This window comes from Bombina bombina, chromosome 1 (genome assembly GCF_027579735.1).
Source record: "Bombina bombina isolate aBomBom1 chromosome 1, aBomBom1.pri, whole genome shotgun sequence".
NCBI classification, from domain to species: domain Eukaryota; kingdom Metazoa; phylum Chordata; class Amphibia; order Anura; family Bombinatoridae; genus Bombina; species Bombina bombina.
The window spans coordinates 337,577,306-337,596,301 of record NC_069499.1 but is presented as its reverse complement, the minus strand read 5'-3'; the positions used below and the strand labels follow the sequence as shown (position 1 = coordinate 337,596,301).

The 18,996-nt window shown below is 41.0% G+C and overlaps 1 protein-coding gene across 2 annotated transcripts in view; it reads left to right on the top strand.

Annotated features, from left to right (window-relative positions):
- LOC128637710 (keratin, type I cytoskeletal 18) overlaps positions 1-18,996 on the top strand; it is a 63,311-nt gene that overhangs the window by 14,984 nt on the left and 29,331 nt on the right. For both annotated transcript variants that reach the window (XM_053689803.1, XM_053689804.1), the window contains exon 3: positions 62-218. In XM_053689803.1, the coding sequence (XP_053545778.1) occupies positions 62-218 (157 nt within the window). The remainder of the gene's footprint in view (positions 1-61; positions 219-18,996) is intronic.

Below are 18,996 nucleotides of genomic sequence, written 5' to 3'. Positions count from 1 at the left end.
GGACTACTTGCTGCAGAACCTCACATAGAGTGGTTCCTTTATCTCATCCTTGTGTCCACAGGTGTGAGGCAGAGCAGGCTATCTGTGATGGGGTGCAAAAGGACACTCAGGGCCTGCGTAAGATGATCGATGACACCAATTTCTTACGTATGAAGCTGGAGTCAGAGGTGGAGACATTAAAGGAAGAACTGTGCCATCTTCACAAAAACCATCAAGAAGTGAGTGATAAGAGACTTGTATTCTTATGAATGTTTCTCTGCCATATCCACATAAATGTCTCTCATTACTGACCATTATTGAGGTTTGTTGTAATAATAAGGGTAGTTAGATGTCATCTGAACTTTAAACAGAGAGAATGTGATAAGGAATATTAAGTTTTTCAGAGCAACATCATTAATAGACAAAGGGCGAGATTACAAGTCGCGCCTTCTCAGGTCATATGACACGTACAATACTAGCAGCATGGCAAATAATCTGTGAAGGCAGTATTCATAATGTTAATGAACCAGTATATATGCATTACTTGTGTTTGTGTGGTACGTGTTTACTGTCTACTGCAATATATGTGCCTTAGTATTGTGTGTATCTGTGTGTATGGGTTGGTACTTTACCTGTGTGCCTCTCCTTATTTCCTTTCTATTTGTGAATTGTGTGTCCACTTATGCGTATATTTATGTTTTTGTGTATAGTGTGTGTATCCTTATGTCTGTGTATTTGGGTAATGTGTGTTTATATTAGTGTATTAGAAATATAGGTATGTGTGTATCTGTGCATTAATCTAGGTTTTCTGTGTGTGACTGAATGTCACTGTTTTACTATCTGTGTGCTGTGTGTATATTTATGTAATGTGTTTATATTTTTATTTGAGAATTGGTTATGTGCATCTGTGTAGTGTGCATGCAGATCTGGGCATGTGTGTATTCTAAGTATTTGTGTTTCTCTGTATTTTGCACCTATTTGTGCCTGTCCGTGTACTGTGTGTGTTACTTGTCCTGTCTCTCTTTATAGTTTTTGTAACTGTGTATTGTGTGTATTTTTGTATTTATTTTTGTATTTTTTCATGCAGTAGCGTATTTAGGTTTTGTGCTGTCCTAGGCACTCAAAATTGTGCTGCCCCCTAAACTCCCCCACAGTTTTAGGCCTTTTTTGGCCATAGTATTTTTTTGGTCATTGAGTAATGTGAATTTCCTTCTTAATATGAGGAGAGTCCACGGCTTCATTCCTTACTTGAGGGAAATACAGAACCTGGCCACCAGGATGAGGCAAAGACACCCCAGCCAAAGGCTTAAATACCTCCCCCACTTCCCTCATATCCCAGTCATTCTTTGCCTTTCATCACAGGAGGTTGGCAGAGAAGTGTCAGAAGATACGGAGTAGTTCCTTATGAAGGGTATCTACCCTTTGAACTGTGACTGGAGTTTTAAGTAGTCTTGTCAGCCTCTCAGTGAGAGCATTGACGAAAGTTAGGGTCTGGAGATGCAGGGAGAGTCTTTCTGCGAAACCATTCAGACTTGTATTAACAGCTCCTAAGCAATCAGTGTTGATGAGTTTTACTGCCTGCTTTCATCACTCAAGTCCATGTCAGGAGCGATGCTACAAGACTGTCAAACTTGAGAGGCTGTGTTTCTGTTCCACAGCATAGATTCCGATAAGATAGTTTCATTTTTTACACATATGGTAATGCTAGAAGACAGGGTCACAGTGTGGCTCCTTTTATCTGTATAAAATGTTATTTGATTTATAATGCGTTATGTGTGAGATGTTTTTCTGAGGCTCATAGGCTGAGGTTGGAACATACAAGTTACTTTCACTTTAGAGCTGCGCAGCTTTACAAGCTTGTTGCACTTTTACTTAGCGGCGACGGTCCTAGGTTGCGCTCCATGTGACTGGGTGTGGTCGTAGTTTCACTTCCTACTCTCTGACCGTGCTGGTTATCAGACAGAAGGGGTTTACTCTGTCTGCCTGGGTCATGTAAAATAAACCCTAAAATAGCTACAATATAACTAATAGTTACATTGTAGCTAGCTCAGGCTTTATTTTTTTTTTACAGGCAAGTTTGTATTTATTTTAACTAGGTAGAATAGTTACTAAATAGTTATTTTAACTATTTAATAACTACCTATCTAAAATAAATACAAATTTACCTGTAAAATAAAACCTAACCTGTCTTACACTAACACCTAACCTTACACTACAATTAAATACAATTACCTAAATTAAATACAAATACCTAAATTACAAAAGAAAAACAAACACTAAATTTCACAAAATAAAAAACAAATTACAAGATATTTAAACTAATTACACCTAATCTAATAGCCCTATCAAAATAAAAAAGCCCTATCATAATAAAACCCCTAGCCTAAACTAAACTACCAATAGCCCTTAAAAGGGTCTTTCATGGGGCATTGCCCCAAAGAAATCAGCTCTTTTACCTGTAAAAAAAAATACAAACAACCCCCCCAACAGTAAAACCCACCACCCACACAACCAACCCCCCAAATAAAACCCTAACTAAAAAACCTAAGCTCCCCATTGCCCTGAAAAGGCATTTGGATAGCATTGCCCTTAAAAGGGCATTTAGCTCTATTGCTGCCCAAACCCTAATCTAAAACTAAAACCCACCCAATAAACCTTTAAAAAACCTAACACTAACACCCGAAGATCCACTTACAGTTTTGAAGAGCCGACATCCATCCTCAACTAAGCCGGGAGAAGTCCTCAATGAAGCCGGGAGAAGTCTTCATCCAAGCCAGGAGAAGTGGCCCTCCAAACAGGCAGAAGTCTTCATCCAGATGGCATCTTCTATCTTCATCCATCCGGTGCGCAGTGGCTCCATTTTCAAGACATCCGGCGCGGAGCATCCTCTTCTTCCGACGACTACCCGACGATTGAAGGTTCCTTTAAGTGACGTCATCCAAGATGGCGTCCCTTAGATTCCGATTGGCTGATTTCTATCAGCCAATCGGAATTAAGGTTGAAAAAATCCTATTGGCTGATGCAATCAGCCAATAGGATTGAGCTTGCATTCTATTGGCTGTTCCAATCAGCATCAGCAAATAGGATTTTTTTCAACCTAAGTTCTGATTGGATGATAAAATTCTATCAGCCAATCGGAAACTAAAGGACGCCATCTTGGATGATGTCACTTAAAGGAACCTTCATTCGTCGGGTAGTCGTTGGAAGAAGAGGATGCTCCGCGTCGGATGTCTTGAAGATGGAGCCGCTCCGCGCCGGATGGATGAAGATAGAAGATGCCGTCTGGATGAAGGCTTCTGCCCGTCTGGAGGACCACGTCTCCCAGCTTGAATGAAGACTTCTCCCGGCTTCGTTGAGGACTTCTTGCCGCTTCACTGAGGACTTCTCCCGGCTTCGTTGAGGATGGATGTCGGCTCTTCAAAACTGTAAGTGGATCTTCAGGGGTTAGTGTTAGTTTTTTTTAAGGGTTTATTGGGTGGGTTTTAGTTTTAGATTAGGGTTTGGGCAACAATAGAGCTAAATGCCCTTTAAAGGGCAATGCCCATCCAAATGCCCTTTTCAGGGCAATGGGGAGCTTAGGTTTTTTTAGTTAAGGTTTTATTTGGGGGGTTTGGTTGTGTGGGTGGTGGGTTTTACTGTTGGGGGGGGTTGTTTGTATTTTTTTAACTGGTAAAAGAGCTGTTTTATTTGGGGCAATGCCCCGCAAAAGGCCCTTTTAAGGTCTATTGGTAGTTTAGTTTAGGCTAGGGTTTTTTTTATTTTGGGGGGGCTTTTTTTATTTTGATAGGGCTATTAGATTAGGTGTAATTAGTTTAAATATCTTGTAATTTGTTTTTTATTTTTTGTAATTTAGTGTTTTTTTTTTTTTGTAATTTAGGTATTTGTATTTAATTTAGGTAATTGTATTTAATTGTAGTGTAAGGTTAGGTGTTAGTGTAAGACAGGTTAGGTTTTATTTTACAGGTAAATTTGTATTTATTTTAGCTATGTAGTTATTAAATAGTTAATAACTATTTAGTAACTATTCTACCTAGTTAAAATAAATACAAACTTGCCTGTAAAATAAAAATAAAACCTAAGCTAGCTACAATGTAACTATTAGTTATATTGTAGCTATCTTAAGGTTTATTTTACAGGTAAGTATTTAGTTTTAAATAGGAATTATTTAGTTATTAATAGTAGGTTTTCTTTAGATTTATTTTAATTATATTTAAGTTAGTGGGTGTTAGGGTTAGACTTAGGTTTAGGGGTTAATAACTTTAGTATAGTGGCGGCGACGTTGGGGGCGGCAGATTAGGGGTTAATAAATGTAGATAGGTGGCGGCAATATTAGGGGTAGCAGATTAGGGGTTAATAATATTTAACTAGTGTTTGCGAGGCGGGAGTGTGGCGGTTTAATATGTTTATTCTAGTAGCGGCTATGTCCAGAGCGGCAGATTAGGGGTTAATAATTTTATTTTAGTGTTTGCGATGCGGGAGGGCCTCGGTTTAGGGGTTAATAGGTAGTTTATGGGTGTTAGTGTATTTTTTAGCACTTTAGTTATGAGTTTTATGCTACAGCTTTGTAGTGTAAAACTCATAACTACTGATTTTAGAATGCGTTACGAATCTTTCTTGTAATACCGGCGCTATGGAAGTCCTATTGAAAATAATCTTTACGCAAATTGCGTAAATTAATTTGCTGTACGGCCAAAAAAGTGTACGGGACATCTGTACCTACAAGACTCGTAATAGCAGCGGTAGTAAAAAAGCAGCGTTATGAGCCTTAACGCTGCTTTTTTACTCATAACGCAAAACTGGTAATCTAGGCGATGGTGTCCAGCATGAACATAATTCCCTTTGCCAGGTTCTGTCTCAGACCGTTACAGCTGTGCATGCTGAGACCGTGGAACGGCAATCATTCGGATCTGTCTCAATAGATCTCTCTGGACAACCGGTCGAGAGAATCGCTCACTTGGTGGCTCTGTCCAGATCACCTGTCCCGAGGGACATCCTTTTTAAGACCATCCTGGGAGATTGTGACTACAGATGCGAGTTTCTCAGAATAGGGAGCAGTTTTGGGGAGCCAAGAACGCTCAGGGCCTTTGGTCTTGGGAGGAGAGCTCTATTCCGATCAACATTCTGGAACTTCGAGCAATCTTCAATGCTCTGAAGGTTTGCCCCCATCTGGGTTTGTCCCAGTTTATCAGATTCCAATCAGACAATATCACCTTGGTGGCTTACATCAACCATCAGGGAAGAACAAGGAGCTCCCTAGCAATGAGGGAGGTATCTTGGATTCTGTAGTGGGTGGAGGTCCACAACTGTTTGCTGTCAGCGATCCACATTCCAGGTGTGGACAACTGGGAAGCAGATTTTCTCAGCAGACAATCCTTTCATCTGGGGGAATGGTCTCTCCATCCCGAGGTGTTTGCGGAGATATGCAACAGGTGGGGGACTCCGGAGATAGATCTCATGGCATCCTATCTCAATACCAAGCTACCCAGGTATGGGTCGAGATAGTTGGAGCTAATAGATGCATTAGTGGTGCCTTGGAGGTTCAGTCTAATTTACCTTTTTCCACCTTTACCTCTCTTTCCTCGAGTAGTGGCCCGCATCAAGCAGAAGCGAGCATCAGTGATACTGATTGCTCCATTGTAGCCGTGAAGGATGTGGTTCGCAGATCTAGTGAGGATGTGGTCATCTCCTCCATGGAAGTTACCTTGTCGCAGGGATCTGCTGGAACAAGGTCCTTTTTGTTTATCAAAATCTAGATTCTCTGAGGCTGACTGCGTGGAGATTGAACGGTTAGTCCTAGCCAAGAGAGGTTTCTCTGAGAGAGTTATTAATACTCTCATTCAAGCTCGTAAGCCGGTTACTCGTCGCATCTATCATAAGGTGTGGAGGACCTACTTATTCTGGTGTGAAGAGCGCAGATTCCCCTGGCATAAGGTCAGGGTTTCCAGGATTCTTTCCTTTCTCCAGGATGGTCTGGAGAAGGGCCTGTCTGCTAGCTACCTTAAGGGACAGATTTCGGCCCTATCTGTTTTACTGCACAAGTGGCTCGCTGAGCTTCCAGATGTTCAGTCTTTTGTTCAGGCTCTGGCTAGAATCAGGCCTGTGTTTAGATGTAGCGCTCCTCCTTGGAGTTTAAATCTTGTTCTTAAAGTTTTGCAGAAGGCTCAGTTTGAGGCTATGCATGTAGTTGATATTATATTACTGTCTTGGAAGGTTCTTTTTCAACTGGCTATTGCTTCGGCATGCAGAGTCTCTGAAATGGCTGCCTTGCCATGTGAGCCTTCTTACCTAGTATTTCATGCTGATAAGGCTGTTCTTTGTACTGGGTTAGGTTTTCTTCCTAAGGTCGTTTTAGATCGCAACATCAATCAGGAGATTGTGGTTCCTTCCTTGTGTCCTAATCCTTCTTTTTCGAAGGAACGGTTACTTCATAATTTGGATGTGGTTCGGGCCTTGAAGTTCTATCTTCGCAGCGCTATAAACAGTGCCCCTATATGGCCAAACTAAAAGATCTGCCCCTCAAATGCAGAAAGTGTATGACCTTGATAGATTATAATTTGTAGTTGGCGCTCCTAGGAGACAAAATGTCCCTTTAGAGCTGAGACGGTTTTTCCATTCTCAATCACCCATATATTTTCCATTCTCAATCGCCCATATATGTTCTCTCATTCTCTCTCAGAGGCTTCTGATAGTCTCTCCCGAAATACTGCTTTTGACATGTACATTCAATTATGTATATGATTCCTTTATCCTGGCACCTAATAGTATCTGTCATTTTTTGTATTGTAAAAAGTTTCAACTGTTTTATCCCTAAAGAACATACGTTGTTTTACTGTTTTATTTATCAATCATTTCTACTAGTGAATATATCGCCTTAATCACAGGTTTTTATGAAAATAAATATTTGTTATTTTTTAAGACAAACATTTTTCAAAACTAGCCTTCTTTTAATAATTAACGGAGGTACCTATATATATCTTTTATACATTGTTGAAATATTGGATCTATAACCAAGTGATTCTTCTCTCTCTTACACAATAGTTCTTTTTAAAAAATCAACTAACATATATACATATATAAACCACATTTGATTTTTGTCCCAGCTCTAAAGGGACATTTTTTCTCCTAGGAGCGCCAACTACAAATTATAATCTACGAAGGAGTTTAGACAGACTTCTTCTTTGTTTGTTGTCTATTCTGAGAAGCATAGGGGCAGAAGGCCTCATCCACTTCTGTATCTTTTTGGTTGAGGAGCATTATTCGCTTAGCTTATGAGACAGTGGGACATAAGCCTCCTCAGAGGATTAAGGCTCATTTAACTAGAGCAGTGGCTTCCTCTTGGGCCTTCAAGAATGAGGCCTCTATAAATCAGATTTGTAGGGCGGCTACCTGGTCCTCCTTACATACCTTTTCTAAATTTTACAAGTTTGACGTTTTTGATTCGGCTGAAGCAGCTTTTGGGAGTAAGGTTTCGCAGGCTGTGGTGCCCTCAGAATAGGGTCTGCCTCCTTTTTTGCCCTCCCGTTCATTCAGTGTCCTCTGGAGCTTGGGTATAAGTTTCCCACAAGTAACGAATGAAGCCGTGGACTCTCCTCATACAGAAGGAAAGGAAATTATCTGGTAAGCATAATTTATGGGTTTTTTTGCATTTCCAAAATAAATGTTCACACACAGTCACAGACGCATACACGCAAAGAGTTATACACACACACACCACACACATATAAAGACAGATACACATCTATCTATGGCTGAAATATAAAAACAAACACAGATTTCTTGAAAAAATACTTCCCCAAACACAGTACTAAGTGCTGAAAGCCAACATAACTAAAGGCAATAGCTAGCTGAATAAAAGGTTCAGAGCTACCTCTAAACTGTAAGCTCCAAGTGCACTCATTATACCCTCCTAGAATGTAAGCTCACATTATATACTTGCATAATACTTCTAAAATAATTGTAAGCTTTTCACAAATATAGCCACAAAAAAGTGCTGCCCCCTCCCAATCTGCCATGCTAGGCAACTGCCTTGTTTGCCTAGGCCAAGATACGCCTCTGTCTGCATGTCCTGTGTGCTTATGTGTATTAGGGTCTATTTCAATCTGAATTTGTACATGAGAAAATAAATAGTATAGATGTTTTTTAAACAATTTAATAATAAAAGACAATCTATACAAATCAGGGACGTGGCAGGATTTTCACATTGGTCCCTGCAAAGAAATCGAAGAACTAATAAAAAGGCCAAAGAAATAGCATAGGACAAATAAGTAATTTACTATTGATGATGACTTCCTATTATGTGCAAACATAGGTTATTTTTCACTTAACCCCTTAAGGACAAGGCCATTTTTCAATTTCTTTCCCTTAAGGACCAGGGCTATTTTTACATTTCTGCGGTGTTCGTGTTTAGCTGTAATTTTCTTCTTACTCATTTATTGTGCCCACACATATTATATACCGTTTTTTCGCCATTAAATGGACTTTCTAAAGATACCATTATTTTCATCATATCTTATAATTTACTATAAAAAAATTATAAAATATGAGGAAAAAATGGAAAAAAACACACTTTTCTCCTGTTAAGTGTAGTCAGTCCACGGGTCATCCATTACTTATGGGATATTAACTCCTCCCCAACAGGAAGTGCAAGAGGATCACCCAAGCAGAGCTGCTATATAGCTCCTCCCCTCTACGTCACACCCAGTCATTCTCTTGCACCCAACTAATAGATAGGATGTGTGAGAGGACTGTGGTTGTTAAACTTAGTTTTTATTTCTTCAATCAAAAGTTTGTTATTTTAAACGGCACCGGAGTGTGTTGTTTTTTCTCAGGCAGCATTAGATGAAGAATCTACCTGAGTTTGTGTATGATCTTAGCGGACGTAACTAAGATCCATTTGCTGTTCTCGGCCATTCTGAGGAGCGAGGTAACTTCAGAACAGGGGACAGCGGGCAGGTTCACCTGCAAAGAGGTATGTTGCAGTATATTATTTTCTAAGGAATGGAATTGACTGAGAAAATACTGCTAATACCGATGTAATGTAAGTACAGCCTTAAATGCAGTAGTAGCGACTGGTATCAGGCTGATATATATGTATGTTTACAATTAAGTATTTCTGGGGAATGGCACTTCACTGGGAAAATACTGTATACATATAACTTTTAGCCTAATCTGCAGTGTGAGCGACTAGCAGCAGGCTTTTTAATAACATTTCATAGATTTTATTTTAAACGTTTGCTGGCATGTTAATCGTTTATTTATCTGAGGTACTTGGTGAAAAATTGTTTTGGGCGTTATTTTCCACATGGCTGTCGTTTGTTTTGAATTAAAACAGTTTACTGAGCTTCCCTCACTGTTGTATTGTGAGTGGGAGGGGCCTATTTTGGCGCTTTTACTGCGCATTAGAAATTCAGTCACAGTCTGCCTTCTTCTCCCTGCATGATCCAGGACGTCTCTACAGAGCTCAGGGGTCTTCAAAACTAGTTTTGAGGGAGGTAATCACTCACAGCAGACCTGTGAGACTGTGCTTTGACTGTGATTAAAACGATTATATTTTCAATTGTTAACCGTTTTTTCTGATATTAAGGGGTTAATCATCCATTGCTAGTGAGTGCAATCCTTTGCTAACTTTATGCATTTACTGTGAAAATTTGGTTTCTATAACTAATCCGGTTCATTGTTATTTCAACTGTGACACTTTTGTGTGCTTCTTAAAGGCACAGTAACGTTTTTTATATTGCTTGCAAATTTATTTGAAAAGTATTTTCCAAGCTTGCTAGTATAATTGCTAGTTTGTTTTAACATGTCTGACATAGAGGAATCTCTTTGTGCAATATGTTCAAAAGCCAATGTGGAGCCCAATAGAAATTTGTGTACTAATTGCATTGATGCTACTTTAAATAAAAGCCAATCTGTACATTTTAAGAACATTTCACCAGACAACGAGGGGAAAGTTATGCCGACTAACTCTCCTCACGTGTCAGTACCTGCATCTCCCGCTCAGGAGGTGCGTGATATTGCGACGCCAAGTACATCAGGGCGTCCATTACAAATCACTTTACAAGACATGGTTTTATCTAAATTACCAGAACTTAGAGGTAAACGCGACCACTCTGGGGTGAGAACAGAGTACGCTGATAATGTTAGAGCCATGTCTGATACTGCGTCACAGATGGCAGAACATGAAGACGGAGAGCTTCATTCTGTGGGTGACGGATCTGATCCAAATAAACTGGATTCAGACATTTCAAATTTTAAATTTAAGCTTGAGAACCTCCGTGTGTTACTAGGGGAGGTATTAGCGGCTCTGAATGATTGTAACACGGTTGCAATCCCAGAGAAAATATGTAGGCTGGATAAATATTTTGCGGTACCGACGTGTACTGACGTTTTTCCTATACCTAAAAGGCTTACAGAAATTGTTAACAAGGAGTGGGATAGACCCGGTGTGCCTTTCTCACCCCCTCCTATATTTAGAAAAATGTTTCCAATAGACGCCACCACACGGGACTTATGGCAGACGGTCCCTAAGGTGGAGGGAGCAGTTTCTACTTTAGCTAAGCGTACCACTATCCCGGTGGAGGATAGCTGTGCTTTTTCAGATCCAATGGATAAAAAGTTAGAGGGTTACCTTAAGAAAATGTTTGTTCAACAAGGTTTTATATTGCAACCCCTTGCATGCATTGCGCCTGTCACGGCTGCGGCGGCATTCTGGTTTGAGTCTCTGGAAGAGACCATTAGCTCAGCTACATTGGATGAGATTACAGACAAGCTTAGAGTCCTTAAGCTAGCTAATTCATTTATTTCTGATGCCGTAGTACATTTAACTAAACTTACGGCTAAGAACTCCGGATTCGCCATTCAGGCGCGCAGAGCGCTGTGGCTTAAATCCTGGTTGCTTAACATACCTTTCAAGGGGCAGACCTTATTCGGGCCCGGTTTGAAAGAGATTATCGCTGACATTACTGGAGGTAAGGGACATGCCCTACCTCAAGACAGAGCCAAACCAAGGGCTAGACAGTCTAATTTTCGTGCCTTTCGCAACTTCAAGGCAGGAGCAGCATCAACTTCCTCCGCTCCAAAACAGGAAGGAACTGTTGCTCGCTACAGACAGGGCTGGAAACCTAACCAGACCTGGAACAAGGGCAAGCAGGCCAGAAAACCTGCTGCTGCCCCTAAGACAGCATGAAGTGAGGGCCCCCGATCCGGAAACGGATCTAGTGGGGGGCAGACTTTCTCTCTTCGCCCAGGCTTGGGCAAGAGATGTCCAGGATCCCTGGGCGTTAGAGATCATATCTCAGGGATATCTTCTGGACTTCAAAGCTTCTCCTCCAAAAGGGAGATTTCATCTTTCAAGGTTGTCAACAACCCAGACAAAGAAGGAGGCGTTTCTACGCTGTGTTCAAGATCTTTTGCTAATGGGAGTGATCCACCCGGTTCCGCAGTCGGAACACGGACAAGGGTTTTACTCAAATCTGTTTGTGGTTCCCAAGAAAGAAGGAACCTTCAGACCAATCTTGGATCTAAAGATACTAAACAAATTCCTAAGAGTTCCATCGTTCAAAATGGAAACTATTCGGACAATTTTACCCATGATCCAAAGGGGTCAGTACATGACCACAGTGGATCTAAAGGATGCGTACCTTCACATACCGATTCACAAGGATCATTACCGGTACCTAAGGTTTGCCTTCCTAGACAAGCATTATCAGTTTGTAGCTCTTCCCTTCGGGTTAGCTACGGCTCCAAGAATCTTTACAAAGGTCCTGGGCTCTCTTCTGGCGGTACTAAGACCGCGAGGAATAGCGGTAGCTCCGTACCTAGACGACATTCTGATACAAGCGTCAAATTTCCAAACTGCCAAGTCTCATACAGAGTTAGTTCTGGCATTTCTAAGGTCGCATGGGTGGAAGGTGAACGTAGAAAAGAGTTCTCTATTACCACTCACAAGAGTTCCCTTCTTGGGGACTCTTATAGATTTTGTAGAAATGAAAATTTACCTGACCGAGGACAGGTTAACAAAACTTCTAAATGCTTGCCGTGTCCTTCATTCCATTCCACACCCGTCAGTGGCTCAATGCATGGAGGTAGTCGGCTTAATGGTAGCGGCAATGGACATAGTACCTTTTGCACGCCTACATCTCAGACCGCTGCAATTGTGCATGCTAAGTCAGTGGAATGGGGATTACTCAGATTTGTCCCCTATGCTGAATCTGGATCAAGAGACCAGAGATTCTCTTCTATGGTGGCTTTCTCGGCCACATCTATCCAGGGGGATGCCCTTCAGCAGGCCAGACTGGACAATTGTAACAACAGACGCCAGCCTATTAGGTTGGGGCGCTGTCTGGAATTCCCTGAAGGCTCAGGGATCATGTACTCAGGAGGAGAGTCTCCTTCCAATAAACATTATGGAATTGAGAGCAGTTCTCAATGCCCTTCTGTCTTGGCCTCAGTTAGCAACTCTGAGGTTCATCAGGTTTCAGTCGGACAACATCACGACTGTGGCTTACATCAACCATCAGGGAGGTACAAGGAGTTCCCTAGCGATGATGGAAGTTTCAAAGATAATTCGCTGGGCAGAGTCTCACTCTTGCCACCTGTCAGCGATCCACATCCCAGGTGTAGAGAACTGGGAGGCGGATTTCCTAAGTCGCCAGACTTTTCATCCGGGGGAGTGGGAACTTCATCCGGAGGTCTTTGCCCAAATACTTCGACGTTGGGGCAAACCAGATATGGATCTCATGGCGTCTCGCCAGAACGCCAAGCTTCCTTGTTACGGGTCCAGATCCAGGGACCCGGGAGCGGTCCTGATAGATGCTCTGACAGCACCTTGGATTTTCAAGATGGCTTATGTGTTTCCACCATTCCCGATGCTTCCTCGATTGATTGCCAGGATCAAACAGGAGAAAGCATCGGTGATTCTAATAGCGCCTGCGTGGCCACGCAGGACCTGGTATGCAGATCTAGTGGACATGTCATCCTGTCCACCTTGGTCACTGCCTCTGAGACAGGACCTTCTAATCCAGGGTCCTTTCAAACATCAAAATCTAATTTCTCTGAAGCTGACTGCATGGAGATTGAACGCTTGATTTTATCAAAGCGTGGATTTTCGGAGTCAGTAATTGATACCTTAATACAGGCTAGGAAACCTGTTACCAGGAAAATTTACCATAAGATATGGCGTAAATATTTACACTGGTGCGAATCCAAGAGTTACTCATGGAGTAAGGTTAGGGTTCCTAGGATATTGTCTTTTCTACAAGAAGGTTTAGAAAAGGGTTTATCTGCAAGTTCTTTAAAGGGACAGATCTCAGCTCTGTCCATCCTTTTACACAAACGTCTGTCAGAAGTTCCAGACGTTCAGGCTTTTTGTCAGGCTTTGGCCAGGATTAAGCCTGTGTTTAAGACTGTTGCTCCACCATGGAGCTTAAACTTAGTTCTTAACGTTTTACAGGGTGTTCCGTTTTAACCCCTTCATTCCATTGATATCAAGCTGTTATCTTGGAAAGTTCTGTTTTTAATGGCTATTTCCTCGGCTCGTAGAGTTTCTGAGTTATCGGCCTTACATTGTGATTCTCCTTATCTGATTTTTCATTCAGACAAGGTAGTTCTGCGTACTAAACCTGGGTTCTTACCTAAGGTAGTCACTAACAAGAATATCAATCAAGAGATTGTTGTTCCATCATTGTGCCCTAATCCTTCTTCGAAGAAGGAACGACTTCTGCACAATCTAGACGTAGTCCGTGCCTTGAAATTTTATTTACAGGCAACTTAAGATTTTCGACAAACTTCTTCCCTGTTTGTAGTTTACTCTGGACAGAGGAGAGGTCAAAAAGCATCTGCTACCTCTCTCTCTTTTTGGCTTCGTAGTATAATACGTTTAGCCTATGAGACTGCTGGACAGCAGCCTCCTGAAAGAATTACAGCTCATTCTACGAGAGCTGTGGCTTCCACGTGGGCCTTTAAGAATGAGGCCTCTGTTGAACAGATTTGCAAGGCTGCAACTTGGTCTTCTCTTCATACTTTTTCCAAATTTTACAAATTTGACACTTTTGCTTCTTCTGAGGCTGTTTTTGGGAGAAAGGTTCTTCAGGCAGTGGTTCCTTCCGTGTAAAGATCCTGCCTGTCCCTCCCGTCATCCGTGTACTTTAGCTTTGGTATTGGTATCCCATAAGTAATGGATGACCCGTGGACTGACTACACTTAACAGGAGAAAACATAATTTATGCTTACCTGATAAATTCCTTTCTCCTGTAGTGTAGTCAGTCCACGGCCCGCCCTGTTTTTTATGGCAGGTCTAAATTTAAATTAAACTCCAGTAACCACTGCACCCTATAGTTTCTCCTTTCTCGTTTGGTTTCGGTCGAATGACTGGGTGTGACATAGAGGGGAGGAGCTATATAGCAGCTCTGCTTGGGTGATCCTCTTGCACTTCCTGTTGGGGAGGAGTTAATATCCCATAAGTAATGGATGACCCGTGGACTGACTACACTACAGGAGAAAGGAATTTATCAGGTAAGCATAAATTATGTTTTTCTAACTTTGACCCCCAAAATCTGTTACACATCTACAACCACCAAAAAACACCCATGCTAAATAGTTTCTAAATTTTGTCCTGAGTTTAGAAATACCCAATGTTTACAAGATCTTTGCTTTTTTTGCAAGTTATAGGGAAATAAGTACAAGTAGCACTTTGCTATTTCCAAACCACTTTTTTTTCAAAATTAGCGCTAGATATATTGGAACACTGATATCTTTCAGGAATTCTTGAATATCCCTTGACGTGTATATATTTTTTTTTAGAAGACATCCCAAAGTATTGATTTAGGCCCATTTTGGTATATTTCATCCCACCATTTCACCGCCAAATGCGATCAAATAAAAAAAATTGTTCACTTTTTCACAAAAATTTTTTCCACAAACTTTAGGTTTGTCACTGAAATTATTTACAAACAACTTGTGCAATTATGGCATATATGGTTGTAAATGCTTCTCTGGGATCCCCTTTGTTCAGAAATAGCAGACATATATGGCTGTGGCGTTGCTTTTTGGTAATTAGAAGGCCGCTAAATACCACTGCGCACCACACGTGTATTATGCCCAGCAGTGAAGGGGTTAATTAGGGAGACTGTAGGGAACTTCTAGGGTTAATTTTAGCTTTAGTGTAGTGTAGTAGACAACCTCAAGTATTGATCAAGTCCCATCTTGGTATATTTCATGCCACCATTTCAACGCCAAATGCGATCAAATTAAAAAAATCTTAAAATTTTTCACAATTTTAGGTTTCTCACTGAAATTATTTACAAACAGCTTGTGCAATTATGGCACACATGGTTGTAAATGCTTCTCTGGGATTCCCTTTGTTCAGAAATAGCAGACATATGGAGTTGCTTTTTGGTAATTACAAGGCGGCAAAATGCAGCTGCCCATCACACGTGTATTATGGCTAGCAGTGAAGGGGTTAATTAGGTAGCTTGTAGGGAGCTTGCAGGGTTAATTTTAGCTTTAGTGTAGAGATCAGCCTCCCACCTGACACATCCCACCCCCTGATCAATCCCAAACAGTTCTCTTCCCTCCCCCACCCCACAATTGTCCCTGCCATCTTAAGTACTGGCAGAAAGTCTGCCAGTACTAAAATATAAGCTATCTTTTAACCCCTTGAGTGCTAACGACGGCTCTGAGCCGTTGCAGAGTTTCTCACTCAGGTGCTAACGACGTCTCAGAGCCGTCTCAAGCACTCTCCCACCTTGAGGGAGATCTGGGGGCTCCCACCAGCTCCTACCCCGGCAATCGTGCCTGTAGCTACAGACCCCCAAGACCCACCATTGGAAAGGTAATCGCTTAACCTTTCCAATGGTATTGGAAATGGTAAGTGTTGGGATCTGAAATGAAAAGAAAAAAATGTAAAAAAATTAAAATAAATTAAAAATGTAAAATTAAAAAACCCTCAAATGTGCTTAGCACCCAGGTGGGAAAGTGCTTAGTGCACTCAAAGGGTTAACTTTTTTAAAAAAATGTCCAGCATATTTACATATGCTGCTGTGTAGGATCCCCCCATAGCACCCAACCTCCCTGAGCCCCCCCACACAGCGCTCTAATTTTCCCCTCTCACTATTTGGTGCCATTTTGGGTACTGGCAGCTGTCTGCCAGTACCCACTTTTCAAACTTGTGTGCATTTTTTTTTAATATATTTTTTTTTCTGTAGTGTAGCTGGCCCCCCCTCAATACCCCCCTCTCCCAGATCCCTTTTATAAATAAAAATTTAACCCACATCACCCGCTCCCACCACAGATCACCACCCGCTCCCACCACAACCGGAACGTTTAGATTATTAGATTGCGGGTGCACGCACACAGCCCGCCCCGTGCGCACTCCCGCACGCACCGGGGACTAATCCGGAAGAAGATTCCCAGCGATGGGCCGCCCACCCTCCTCCCTGCAGCTGCTCCCACCCACCAACGATCGGCACCATCACTGGCCGATGCAGAGAGGGCCACAGAGTGGCCCTCTCTGCATCGGTGTGCCAGAAAAGGTATTGCCATGATGCCTCAATATCGAGGCATCACGGCAATACCTTGAAAGCGACTGGAAGCGATCAGGATCGCTTCCAGCCGCTTTAAACACCTAAGTCGTACAGGGTACGTCGCTGGTCTTTAAAGACCAGTTTGTGTAAGACGTACCCTGTACGACCCTTGACGTTAAGGGGTTAAAGGGACACTGAACCCAAAATTTTTCTTTCATGATTCAGATAGAGCATGCAATTTTAAGCAACTTTCTAATTTACTCCTATTATCAAATTTTCTTCATTCTCTTGGTATCTTTATTTGAAAAGCAAGAATGTAAGTTTAGATGCCGGCCCATTTTTGGTGAACAACCTGGGTTGTTGTTGCCGATTGGTGGATAAATTCAAGTGCTGTACATGGTTCTGAACCAAAAATTGTCGGGCTTCTTAGCTTCAATGCCTTCTTTTTCAAATAAAGATAGCAAGAGAATGAAGAAAAATTGATAATAGGAGTAAATTAGAAAGTTGCTTAAAATAGCATTCTCTATCTGAATCACAAAAGAAAAAATATGGGTTCAGTGTCCCTTTAACTTTTAATATTCATCAGGACGTAATTATGAGTAATTTTATAATAGTTTAAATTTCTCAACACTTTATTGCAATCATGCATCATAGCACATTTAGCTAATTGCATTTATGTCTACAAGTTTATAGTTTACAATTAAGATTCAAACTATATTGGTAATTTTTTGTTAAAAAAAATAATGAACTGAGAATGGACAAGAACGTTAACATTAAAGAAAAACTGTTCAAGCAGCTAAGAGATGTCTCTCAAAACAGGCAAAATAATGTCAATAGATTCAATGAGGCCGAATTATCATATGTCTGTCGGACCTGATCTGACAGTGCGGATCAGGTCCGACAGACATCGCTGAATGCGGAGAGCAATACGCTCTCCGTATTCAGCATTGCACCAGCAGCTCACAAGAGCTGCTGGTGCAACGCCGCCCCCTGCAGACTTGCGGCCAATGGGCCGCCAGCAGGGAGGTGTCAATCAACCCGATCGTACTCGATCGGGTTGTATTGTGGTGATTCCTGACCGCCTCATCCGGACAGGGTTATGGAGCAGCGGTTATAGAGCTTGATAAATGGGCCTCAAGGTGTTGAAATGGAAAAGTCCCAAAATTCTTTGAAAGTGTTTGTTATTGATTGAAACAGCTGTGTTGTACTGTCCTCTCACCCAGATACAGTTAGAGTTGTGTGACACAAATGCATTTGAAAGGATAAATTGGGTTATTGTGGGATTTTTGAACACTTAAACATGCAAATGCAATGGAATTTAAACATTAACATTTAATGGAATTCTGATGGATTGTAATGGACCCCATTGTGCATATATGTGTATAATGCGTTTGTGTGTTATCATGGATTATTGTTTATATGTGCTTCTGTTTGTGTTTCTCTCCATATTGTCTGTAGCTGTGCATTGTCTGTCATAAGTACGTGGGTATTTTGTGTGTTAATGTTTCTCAGCATATGTCTAAATATTGTGTGTGCATATTTGTATATTTCTGTGTGTGTATTGTATTTGTACTTTTTTACTTTACTATCTGTATTGTGAATATATCTCTGGATTGTGTGTATCTTTGTATTATATGTGTGTTTGCATATTGTATGAAAGGCTGAGTATCAATCTCTGTATTGTATGTTTACTGTAGTTGTATATATGTGTTCTATAGGTGTAAATGTTGATTGTATATGCTTATCTGTGTGTGTGAGCGAGAGAGAGACTTTCTACATCACCACCAAATTCTAAGGTCTACATTCACCCATGCTTATATTCTAAAACATTTTCCTGGCAAGCCTTATGTTGTCTGTGAGGAAACTGTTGGACAACCCTATTCTAAACAATAAGAATATCTTTTATATATGTGGCTTAAAGAATTACTACAGCATGTAAAGAGAATTTGTCTTTCTCTTTCAGTTCAGAAATCATGTTTATTTAGGAGGTGTGTTAACTACAGACACATAACTTTTTCTCATCCGGGACCAGCCCAGAACATTCATTACTCTTGTTTGCCTTTGTCACGTTTCATGTAAGACACCTATATTGCTAAAAAATGTAACCAATTTTAATAAGGGGCAGTTGATATCCTAAATAATTGTTGCAGATCCTTGTGTGTTCTAGAAATATGCTTTGTGCAAGGGCTAAATAAACAAATTTAAAAATTCCATGAATTAATACAAACACACGCCCCTTCCCCACTGGCGACTATTCATTTTGAAATATTCTTACTCCTAATTTTAGTATTTATATAATTACTAAATTAACAATGTTTTTCTCTTGTTTCTTTTGTTCCATTTATATAAAACATTAACAATAAACACATTTATTTCAGAACACTTTGGACCTTTCTTCACCACCGCATCTTTCCATTAAATTATATATACCATGCACCAGGGGCCAATGTATATGCCCCCTTTAAATATGACGCTAACATAGAATAGTATTGTTACA